This window comes from Archocentrus centrarchus, chromosome 7 (genome assembly GCF_007364275.1).
Source record: "Archocentrus centrarchus isolate MPI-CPG fArcCen1 chromosome 7, fArcCen1, whole genome shotgun sequence".
NCBI classification, from domain to species: domain Eukaryota; kingdom Metazoa; phylum Chordata; class Actinopteri; order Cichliformes; family Cichlidae; genus Archocentrus; species Archocentrus centrarchus.
Window position 1 is genome coordinate 19969288 of NC_044352.1, and position 12348 is coordinate 19981635.

General features: G+C 40.6%; 1 protein-coding gene across 1 annotated transcript; it reads right to left on the reverse strand.

Moving 5' to 3' along the window:
- Positions 1-965: 965 nt before the first annotated feature.
- On the reverse strand, positions 966-11374 carry acvrl1 (activin A receptor like type 1). The gene is made up of 10 exons (XM_030733392.1): positions 10769-11374; positions 5931-6002; positions 4812-5045; positions 4263-4468; positions 4065-4164; positions 3841-3987; positions 3478-3753; positions 3107-3304; positions 2084-2214; positions 966-1968 (listed from the first exon to the last, which is right to left on the reverse strand). The coding sequence occupies exons 2-10, from the start codon at positions 5998-6000 to the stop codon at positions 1822-1824; spliced, it is 1509 nt and encodes a 502-aa protein (XP_030589252.1). The 5' UTR covers positions 6001-6002; positions 10769-11374; the 3' UTR covers positions 966-1821.
- Positions 11375-12348: the final 974 nt, after the last annotated feature.

A 12348-nucleotide genomic window follows, 5' to 3' on the forward strand; every position in this document is an offset into this window, starting at 1 on the left:
AATCTCTCCATCTCTACAGAGCCACTGGGAATGATCCCACTGTGAAAAGGAACACACAGAGGAGGCAAACACAGGGAGAAGTGAGATGGGCTTCTGCACTCGCTGACACGGAGTTTGGCCTCTCTGATACTTCAACAACCCCCTGCAGTGTTAAAAATAACCAGCTCTTCATCTGACTGACCAGACAGACTGGGACTTTGAGGGAGTATTATCTCACTGGCGTTTGTTCAACAACCAGGAAGACAGACAACACACGCACGCGCGCACATACACACACACGCTCACACAGAGACAGACATAAACAGATAAAGGAAGGGTAAGCATGACAGATACAGAAAGAAAACATTGGCATGCTGATATTACACAAAGGGGACAAAGCTGATACCCTTATTTTCACCAGTGACTGGGCAACGTTTTTAAAGCGCTGCAGTTTTAATTCCTGTTGGACTTTTTAAAATTGCCTTTGACTGTCTGATATGCTGCACATCAAACTAGTTGCTTCTGTGCTTCACTTTTAATATATATTTTTTTTTTTAGACAAATGAGAAACATTTGACAAAATTTGATCAAACGCTGTATTATGGAGGGTAAAGCTAAAACCAGCTAGTTGCTGTCATCTTAAGATTGAACTAACATAATTCTTTTGATGAGCAGAAAGGAGTCATTCATTTTAAAAATACATTTGCTTTCCCCTTTATAACAGGATCTATGAATTATTTTGAAATTAAAGTCCTCAGATTGAATATCTGTATTTAATAGATTAAAAAATTTTAAAGTGAAGGGAATATTGAGGCAATTATTAAAACATTTGATTAAGACAAAATGTATATTCAAACTTATTATGTTGAAGGTTATATGTGGGCTTTTTAATGAAAATTGTGGATTCGTTTGTCTATTATCTGATGACCTCTGCTGGTCAATGTGAGAATTGCAATCATTAGTGCTTAAAAAACAAAGCACAAATATTTGAAAAATACAATCCTTTATTCAAGAAATACTTTATTACATGTATGTGAATTCCTTTACTGATCATAGTGATTGTGGTGGTACAGTTCAGGCTTACAAAAATGTATTAATTTTTTTTTTAAAGTTGTGTGATTAAAAAGTAACATTAACATAGTCTTACTGTTGAATAATAAAAAACAATATCTCTCCTGAAATATATTTACAATACAATGGTGATAGAAGACATAAAATTCAACTGTAAAATTCAAATGTAAAAGTATTTACAGCTAAATAACTCAATATTTTTTATGTGTAGATAACAAATGTATAGTTAAGTTAAATATACTTGCAGGGCAGGTAATGTACTTACCTTGAGTGTGTAAATACTTAAATATTTCCTGTATTTTATTAGTGGTTTTAAGGCGCACCCGCGACCCTGCACAGGATAAGCGGAAGAGGTTGGATGGATGGATTTAAGGCGCATTGGTCATTCTGTGAAAGTTCACATTATACCTAAAAGAATGCTTTTCCATTCTGTCACAACAATGAGAGAATTAGACAATGAGTAAAAGCCTGAGTGTGTGATAACTAGAAATATTTGACCTAAACTTTTACTAGCTGAAGGCAATAAATATAAACACAGGCCCCTCATTCAGAGGTACGAAGAATCAATGAAAATTTGCTTATGCAAAAAGTATAACATTTGGTGCAAGAGACTCGAGATGCTGCTACACAAAGCCATATGTTTTAATGGTTACTGTGTCAGTGATTAGTTCAGAATATGATAATGATATGCCTTTGATTTGCTGTAATGTGGTGCAAAATCTCTTCTGGTATTTTCAGTCTGGTGTCCCCGTTTCATCTCAGTGTTCTAGTCTACACGTCCCGCTTGAGTTTTTCAATGCTGAAGTCACTGTCGTGATCCAGTTTGGAGAGAGTCTTCCTTATTCGCAATGCTGTGAGGCGGGCTGTTGGGTTCTGGTACCAGCACTCCTTCATGATCTTTACAATGGCTGACAATATCTGGAAACACAGAAACAAATGTCACATTTCCACACTCCTGAAAATATAATTGTACATGTGCGTCTGTGTGTGTGTGTGTGTGTGTGTGTGTGTGTGTCTATGTCAAATGGCCTACAGGGTGTGAATGGAGTCTGTTGTGCAGACTGGGCCTCTGCTGGTCCACACACACCACCTTCTTCATCTCCTCAAAGCTGGGATCTGAGGGCACCAGGTCAAAGAAGGGTGGACGGTAATCTTCCACAATGCCTAAACCCCCCCCCCAAAACAAACAAAAAAAAAACAGTCATTCAGTTTTTCACTTGTTCCTCTCTAGCTGAGCAGAAAAACAACTGAAATAATAATGTTGGTAGTAACATTCAGTTTGGTGGTCAAACTGAATGTTACAGTTCAGAAACATTCAGTTTGACTGAATGTTTCTGAACTTCAGTCAAACGATGCTACAATTACAAAATTAAAAGCCTAATGAGGTGAACCACTTGTGGTGATTTAATCTTTTCATACATTTCCAGAACATAAATGTCTTTTCATATAAGGCCTGAAATAGCACACTTGGAGATTGAGACAGGCTGCAGTGGGAGTTTTGTAAAGTACGTTTCACTAAACAAGAGAACAGGGAGAGATATGAACTCCCTGGTGACTACACTGGGATGGAAATCTGGAAGTCCCGCTGAGTGTGCCACAAAGCGCACATGTGCACACACGCACGCATGCACAAACACACACATACACACACACACGGCCGTGTGTGCATGGCTGTGTACTTGCATATAAAAATTGCATGTACGGGCATCTGGACTATGTACAAGCGAGTGCTGACACCAGATAAGACTGTTTATAATTACTGTAGCGCTAATCATGAGAGAGGATAGCAGAGGCAGACACAGACTAGAAAAACACTGGACTGCTGAGAGACATGGGACTGACTGTTTGTTATGTACGCTCTGCTACAGCAGACAGACATGACACAGAACTCATTTTTAACATGTCAGTTTGTGTAATACATTAACTTCCTAACAAATCTATGAATATATTATATCAATACTGCCATTTGGTTCCTGAAGTTTAACCTAAGACCAGATGATTCTGCTAATGAATTCTGCTAATGGAAAGGCTTAAAAATAGGTGACTGCTACCTTACCATTGACAGCAGTCCTGCGGGTAATTTCCCAGAAGACCAGCCCAAGAGCCCAGATGTCAGTTTGCTTATAGGACTCAAAAACATCCACGCGGATAGTTTCATCCAGCACCTCAGGGGCCATGTAGCGCTTGGTCCCCACACGAGGGTTATTGCCCACATCGAGGTAGTCATGGGACTGGGAGTGTATGACAGCTAATCCTGAGGAAAGAGTGAACATGGAACAACAGATGCAACCTTTAAATTTATTGTGAAAACAAAACTGATCAAGAGCCAAACTACTAAATTTAGCTTTAAATAGCTGTTTCTCTAATTGTATTACTAGAAACTGTTAGCAGATATTGGGAACAGCCTTGCTGCGATGCAGCCCTTACCGAGATCAGCGATGCAGCACTGTCCGTTGCGTTTTACCAGGATGTTTCGGCTTTTCAGGTCTCTGTGGGCAATAGCTGGCTTTTCCTGGGAGCTAACGATCTCAGTGTGGAGGTGGACCAGGCCGCAGGCCACAGACAGGCACATCCTCAAGCAGCTCTCCGGGTCCAAGCTGCTGTACTGCAAGAAATCGTAGAGCGAGCCAAGCTCGTGATAGTGGGTGACGAGCCACAGCTGGGTACTGGAATTCTTGGATGTCATGTCGGAGGCTATGAAACCTAAAAGCCAACAGAGAAAAGATTGTTATTTTAATGTTTTTTTTTTTCCTCTGAGGTGGCACTTTTTGTGAGGGACTGCTGTCATACCCAGTATGTTATCGTGTCGTAGCTGTACAGTATTGTAGATCTCTGTCTCTCTAAACCAGGAGTGCTCATCCCTAGAGGAGAAAATCTTGACAGCTACACTCTCCCCCATCCACGTTCCCCTCCAGACCTCTCCATACCTGCCTTTGCCTATAAAAAGAGTGACACGATTAAACAATTGCAAAAGAAATAAATAGACAAATTAAAAAATGATTACGGAGACTGACCGACACACTCCACAAGTGAGATTTGTCTGGCCATAGTTCTTTGGACCAGATATGGAAGCCCTGTCCCACTCCCAGATGTACAAAACTCATCATAGATATTCTGGAGAGAGAAAAGGAGACAGGTAAATAAAATCCACAATTAACAACAAAAAAAACTGGCTGTATTCTCTTTGATATCAACCCTCAAGTGTCTCTTACGCCATATGTGGGGTCATCTCCACTGGGGACTTTGAGTATTTTGACATCATGGCTTTCAGGATCTCGCTGTCTGCAGGCTGTGCGTCGGAAGCGCAGGAGTAACATCAGGCCACAGGCACAGGTAGTAACAAATAAGAACAGCAAGGACACAGTGATCCACAGCTCTGGACGATGGGCTTCTGGGGACGTTGTTGTCGGCGTCCCAGCTGAAAATACAGAAGCAATCAGGCGTGTACGCACATATCCACACACAGAAGATGAAAACATTTCTTAAGATTAGACAGTTTAGACATTCTTTATGAGTGAAAGGTAAAAATGTAAAAATAGCATGACATTAATAACACTATGCTCTTACTGACCACAAGGGGGAGCCAGCTGCTATCTAGAGGGAAGCTACAGCCATGTCAGTACAAAATAATGCAGAATGAAACTAAACTGTGGGAGGCCCAACAGAATTAAAACAACACCATGATTTACAGCGTCACACTAGCTCTTGGTTTCATGGATGCAATGTAGCAATACTGTAAAAGAAGGGCTTTAGGTACTGACTTATGACTGAAGGTGGTGTAATGAAGGTGTTGCACTTCTCCTCTTTGCAGCACTGGACAAAGAAGCCCTTAAAGGAGGTGTAGCACTGCTCTCTGTGGTTATTAGTGAAACAGCCCCGCTCCTCAAGGTCGTTCACCAACGTATAAAAACAGTAGTCTCCTCTGCACGTTCCATTCTTACATGTGCCTTTGTCATTAATGCATGTACACAGCAGCGCCCCATCATCTGTGGTGTCTGAAGCACAGGGAAATACATGGAAAGTGTTGAAACAAGTTTCAAGACAGGAAACAAGTACACAAAGAAACAAAATTAGCTTATCATTCACTCTGTAAAAGAAAAGTGATAAACTCTATTTAGCTTCTTCAGATGTAATTAGGTAGGTAGTTGTAATAGAAAGAAACTGTTATGAGGTAGGTTTGAATAAACAGAGACTTTTTATATTCTAAATCCTCCCATCTTTGCAAGATTCTGCGTTATGGTCCTAAAAAGGGTTGTTTATTTCTCTGGATTAGGCTTTGCGTGAGTCCAGTGTTTGTTTTGGAAGTACTGGTCAGGACAGTTGGCCTGAACTCACTGGATGCATACAGTAGCATATTTAAATACATTTAAATACAGTGTTAAAATACAGTGTGTGCATGAGAAGCCACAAAAACCTGTAACACCTTTAAATATTAGTGAATTTAAAAAAGCAGAAGTCTGTAGAAACCATAAATAGTTTAAGCTGCCGTAAGCAATTTTTGGAAGCTAAGAGGAAGAACTGTGATATACTGTAGCTCCTCCAGCTCTCCAGTTGACATTTGACTATCTTCACCAGGCACTCATTTATTCTGCCATTTCATGTCTGGCAGGTAGTACACAGCCTTCTTGTCTGAACTTGCTTATTAGAAACAGCTACTTATGTTTGTGACTGAACCATACAGTCTGTGTGCAGGCTGCAGAACCAAAACAAATACCTATGAGGTGCATCCTCAGTGGGTTCTGCAATGCAATCAGACCCTTCACATCAGCCTAATAAGATTTAGTATCAGGACTAAAAGTACTCTGTAATGCACCTTTAATCAAATCAAACAAAGGGAAAGTCCTTACAACAGTGAAAAGGTTTCACTCCATCTGACTCACCTGCATGTGCAACAGAAATCCACAAAAACAATCCAGCTATCAACCCTGTGAGCAGAGCAGAGCTTCCCATCTCTGTAAAAGCAGGAAAATCAAAATATCAGCAGGTAATGTAATTACATAATGACAAAACAGTTAGTGATGTTATTAGAACTGTCTTGAAATGTAATTAAAGGTTTATTGAAAAAAAAGGGGAGCTTGCTAATATTTTAGCTTCTACTCAGAGGCTGGAGGAAGCTGTGAGGTCAAAAACAACACTCAGAGGGCCCAGTCTGTCTGCCTGTGTTGTAATTGGATTGGGTGGGAAAAGGGGTCTTAGGGGAAGGAGGCGGTTCAGCGTGTTTGTGTATGTGTGCTCGGATTTTGTGTTGTGTTGTGCTACCCAGGCTCCAAGCCTGCCGACTCCCGGACTACCGCTCTTGCAGAGTAAATGTTGATGGCTATGCTTCCTGCCATTACGTCGCCCCACCCGGCTGGCCGGCGAGACTCAGGTCTGCTCATTGTTTAGAGCTGCACTGCTGAGAGTCACGCAATACGAAGCTATCACATAAAAGCCAGCCTGTTTTGCTTCTCGAGCGTCTAATGTGATAGCAAAATGCACAACCCTGTTTCGAAACAAGTTGAGACAGCATTAAAATGAAATCTATGCTAGAAACACATTGGGAAATGTTGGGAGAATGGCATGTTTAACACTGTGTCATATCAGCTCTTCTTTTAACAATACTCTGTAAGCGTTTTGGAACTGAGGAAACCAATAGCTATGTTTTCAGCAGCTCATTTCATAATGTGCCAAATATTTTCAGTACAGAATTAAACTGCAGGCAGGCCAGTTTAGTACCTGGACTCTTACTATGGAGCCATGTTGTGGTTTGCCATCGCAAGACCCTCCCTGAAAAAGACATCTTCTGCATAACAGCATTTATTTCTCCAAAATCGGTATGCTGTATATTGACATTAACGGTGCCCTCACAGATGATCAGATTACTCATGCCATGTGCAATAATACAGACCATACCATTATGGATACTGAGATTTGAACTGACTATCTAATCAGCCAATCATATGGGAGCAACTCAGTGGATTTAAGGACATAGACATGGTCATGATGATCTGATGAAGTTCAAATCAAGCATCACAATGGGGAAGAAAGGTGATTTAAGTGCCTTTGAGCGTGACATAGTTATTGGTGCCTGACTGGCTGGTCTGAGTATTTCAGAAACTGATGCTTTACTGGGATTTTCCCACACAACCATCTCTGGTGTTTACAGAGAATGGTCCAAAAAAAGAGAAAATATGGACCCAGTAAGCGGGCAAAAGTGCCTTGTTGATGCCAGAGGTCAGAGGAGAATAGACAGACTGCTTCGAGCTGATAAGGAGGCAACTGTAACTCAAATAACCGCTCGTTGTATCCAAGGTATGTAGAACAAACATCACATTGAACCTTGAAGCAGACAGGCTATGGCAGCAGAAGACCACACTGGGTCACGTAAGAGCAGGAAACTGAGGGTACAATTAGTACAGACTCCCAAAAAAAGTGGACAACAGAAAATTGGAAAAATGTTGTTTGGTTTGATGAGTCTTGATTTCTGCTGTGACATTCAGACAATAGGATCAGAATGTTGGTGTTAATACTCAAGTATTTTTCTTGATCATCCCATTCATAACCACAGAGTACTCATCTACTGATGGCTGCTTCCAGTAGAAGAACGCGTCGTGTCACAAAGCTCACATTATCTCACTGTACTCAAATGACCTCCACAGTCACTAGAGCTCAATCAAGTGGAGTACCAAGTAGATGTGCAGCCAACAAATCTGCAGCAACTGTGCGATGCTATCATGTCAATATGGGCCAAAATCTCGAAGGAATGTTTCCAGCAGCTTGTTGAATGTATGCCACAAAGAATTACAGCAGCTGTAAAGACAAAATGCCAACCTGGAAATGCAACTTGAAATAGAGGGTTTAAAAGGTGTGTGAAACAAAATGCCAAGTTGTTTCAACTAATCCAACAGAGTTGCAGGAAATGATCGTAGTCACTCACTAAGTGCTGTTTGGACGAACAATTCTAATAATCTGGCTAAAAGTTGTTTTTCATTTCCCTTTAATAATTTAGTGATTTACTTCCATCTGCTGACATGTGAGATGTTTATGGAACATGATAAACTGTAGCTTCACCAGGAAACACCAAAAGTAAAATTTCAAACTGCGGGACGGTCCGCAGCGACATCTGGGTGCAATTATAAAAGAACAGCTCTCAGACCTGAGTCCTAATGACAAAGTAAGCGTGATTATGTAGCAGCCACCTCAGTTAGCTTTAGCTCTGCTCCTTAGGTGCACTTCATATATTTTGTCACTCATAGATTTCCTCTTTTCAACAGTGTGTCTCCTTTAGCTTTTACAGCAACTGCGTGCCTGCACGCGAGGCAGTCAGGTTGCGCACTCCTGGTACACTGTGTAAATTATACAGAAGTTATGCTTTTTACTGAAAAGCCATCCCATGTTTATCATTTAGTATGCTAATAGAAATATTTAACCAACTGCACATCTCTGGGAGCAATTAACCCTTCAACTTTGCACATGTGACACCAAAGCTTTCAAATGTCAGCAAAAACGCACAGATATCCTCCTTCAGTTTTGGTGCATCAAGCTACATATTTTTTTAGTTCGCAGTACAGGATGTAGTCACCTTAGTGATTTCATCAAATTATATCAAATGTCACTAATGAGAAACCCAGAAGGGCAAATAGAAATATTTGTATGTCTGTAGTTTGCATTTAAGTGTCTTTTGCAATCCTTACTTAAATTCTACATAAGATCATCTTTAAAGTTTCCCGCATTTATCAATGTGTCAAATCAAATGCTAAACTTGAAAATTTCTGTTTCCTATCTGATAAAAATAATCACACCAACGTTATCTTCATACCTTGCTAGCTCAACCGATGAGAACCCCACTGCATGCAGCTCTAGCACGCCAAAACCACAAGCCATAGTCTACCAAACAGCAAAAAGCACTTCCTGAATCAAGCAGACTGTGTGTAAGTTCAGGAGAGGGATAGGATAAACATGACTATTTTCACAGAATGTTCATATTCTCAGTGGACAAGCACAACTGTTTCTCATTTCTCCAACTATAATTTTACCATCCACTGGGTCCTAATATGAGAGTGCAGTAATCATGCCCTCAATCGTAGGCAGCCTAGCTTTATACTCCAGCAGACTTCCTCTCTAAGCTCTCTCCTGTTTGTCTCCATTCTGTCTTAAACTACACACGCAGAACCCAAGGGGAAAAGACTCATCGACATCTCTTCCTGTCATCTGCAGAGCGTTGACTTAGAGAGACAGATCTCTCATTCCATCTGGATGACTGTGTGGTTATGGAGCTGGATTGTGGGGGCACAGCACAGCGGTCTCAAACAGCCCCTCTGCTAGGCCTCGTTCCACCAAAACAAAACAAAGAAGAAAAAAAAACCTCTTTAACTTTGTCTTAGGACCGTAACTTAAAGCAGAGTTCCTGTAAAAGCATCTGTTGTTGGTTTATACCTCACACTGAGTCATTTGAATGAGTTCTTTACCTAACCGAGTGATTGTAATCAACTGCTAGTTACTGTGACCTGACTACGCCTTCATTTCATAGATGCAGACAGGCTTAGCAGGATTTATGACTCAATCAGTCCCTCTCACATGGATACCTATAATGAAAGTTTGTCTGGGAACATAAAAGACAAATAAAATACTACTGTGCCTCACGCATACTGTGCACAAAAAGTGGCCTTTGTTTCCCAAGAAGAAGGAGAAAGAATTACATGAAAGTGACAAACATGAAGACTGGGTATGAGTGATACACACTGAAGGTTAAGCAACAGCACCCACAAGAGCCTACGGCACTTTTATGATGAACTGTGGACAAATCTGTGTAGATATATTTAAGTAAATCTTTGAGATGTAGAGCAGCTTAACCAGAAATATGCCACATTCTGCACATGTGAAAAAGAATGAACTTTTCACCCTAATAGACTTGTAAAAAAAAAAAAAAAAAAGAAAGGTCACAAGGCATATGCCAAGGAAGTACCCACATCCTTATTTGAGTAAAAATAGCCATGCATGAATGAATAAACCTTTTTTACGAAATGTGTATGTTTTGCATTTTTTTATAAGTTTCGGAAGTATCCCAATGTTCCCCATCAGTGTCACATTAAAATATAATTGCATTACTATCATGAATGTATTAACATGCGAGCATCAATTAAATGACGTAGCTGGTCCAGGGGGAGCTATTTTTAACTACTTCAAATAGGCGTACTAATGCGTTGTCTGTCTGCACATATTCATATTTATTGGGTGATGATATAATACAAGTACAAAGGATGTTTTAAATCCTAATGGCCAAGGTAAGAAGTAACCAATACTTGAGTTTTGAGGATGGTACTGATAATAAAATATCACGACAGTACACATTTGTCACGTAACACACGCGGGGCAGGAAAAAGTAAGCAACTTCGACATTTAGCCATGTAGTCTGCTGGAGCACAATTTAATGTAGGGTACTGGCTGCAGTGCTCCGTTGCATAGCTCACCGTGGCTGCCCTAGGCCATAACATAACAGAGTACCCATGATAACAAAAGCTGCGCTTTCATCATGGAGCAATTAAAACACTAAAATGCTGCTAATTTGACTTAATCAAAGTTAGGCCATTTGACACCTGTTCACATCTGGAAACACGTGGAGTGACGTAAGCCGCTGTCAAAGGTAACTTTTAATACAGTTGCGGTGCTACAAACTACAGCTTAATATATCTATGAGTACAATAAAAGGAAAACACACACACACACACACACACATTACCTGTTTTCTGCTTGAGTTTTAACTTGACAGATGCAAACGCCTCACGTCTCCCATATCAAAGTGTTTTCCGCTGGTTCAAGTATTTCAACGAAAAGTTGAAAACAGGTTTAACATGCAAGCAGCTTCATTTTTATTTTTATTTTTTTTTTACCGCCCGGTTTTCTTCTCGTCTAAACGGCTCTAATGCAGATCGTTCCACAACTCACATCCTTTGCCGTTTATGTCGATCAGCCGCGGTTTCTGAGAAAAGTGCGTCCTTTTTTTCACCTCTCGAATTAAAGTTGAAAACCACAGCTACGCGCACTTCTAAAAAAGAAGTACTGAAGAAGTGAAAATGAAGAGAAACTGGCAGCTGGCTGAGTCTTGACAGAAGGACAAATAGCGACAAGCTGTAGCCTATCTCATCTCGGCTCAAATCTGCGGCGATAAACCGCAGAGGTAGAACCACCGACGTCTTTCTTGCTTCCGCTTTCTGACGCCTTCACAAACGACTGCTCCCCAGCAAGTCCTCTCCTATTATGTAAGAACACTTTGGTTCTTCTCTGTGTCCCTGATTTAAAGGAAAGATTGCAGATTTTTAAATAGTATACGGGTCTGTCCCACCCCTTATTGTCCCGCACAGGGTCTGCCCGGCCTGGAATGTGTTCTCATAGCGGTTTTCCTGTTGCTTGCTAAACCTCTCATTTTCCTTTTCCCCTGTGTCTGCGCTGCACTGAAAGGAATGCGCTTCAAAGACCCCACTGCGATACAATAATATTACTGCAATAAAGCCAGGGAGAAGCTAGCAGTTTGACATCTGTTTTATCAGTTACTAAAATCATAATTCTGGTTTTTGTGTCAGTTCAGGAGCCACTGCGGGGTTTAGGCTAAGCTTCAGATCCCTTTTAGACAGTTTTCAATACATTTCATGGAATAGTTTTTGTGTCTGGTGTTTTTGTTTACTTGCAAAATAAGTTAGTCCCTTGGCAAAAATGTTGAAAAATCTGTACAGATTCAAAAGTTGATGCCTGTCTTTTTTGTCCACTTGGTGGCAGCACAAACAAGCTGTCACTACAACAGTTATTAGATACTTTTTAAGTTCATTTGAGTTATCCTTTATTGTCCATCTTTGGAATATAAGTGTATTATTCACCCTGTTTGCGCTCTGCTTTGTTCTCTACCAACTTCAGACAGAAATATGTGACTGTTTAGCTGCCAAAGGCTCCTTCTTGTCACAATCTCATAAAATACATCAAGAAGTCCATTTCCAATGTTCCTTCTCAGGGTGTCAGACCTCACTTTCTTTCTTATCACATCCATGGTGTTTTTGACTCACCTTACACACATTTATACTCCAGCTCTATATACATTTTTGCCATTGTAATGAAATATTTCCTGCCATAATCTATGTTTCATACAAATTTTTGTAGTTTTTTTCCCCCCACAGGAATTGGCCCAACTGGAACGGAGATGCAGTGGTTAGTACTGTCACCTCACAGAATCCATCCAGGCTGGATCTTTTCTGTGTTGATTTTGCAGGTTCTCCTTGTGCCTGCGTGGATTACTCCTGGCTTCCTGCTGCAGTCCAGAGACAGGTAAGG

Bases quoted from the DNA above. Each gene is read 5' to 3' on its own strand.
- acvrl1 (XM_030733392.1), bottom strand. From the start codon at position 6,000: ATGGGAAGCTCTGCTCTGCTCACAGGGTTGATAGCTGGATTGTTTTTG. The intron at 3,988-4,064 runs GTCAGTCTCCGT...CTCTTTTTATAG, and splicing joins CTCACTTGTGGAGTGTGTCG to GCAAAGGCAGGTATGGAGAG. The intron at 2,215-3,106 runs GTAAGGTAGCAG...GGGGGGGTTTAG, and splicing joins CCGCAGGACTGCTGTCAATG to GCATTGTGGAAGATTACCGT.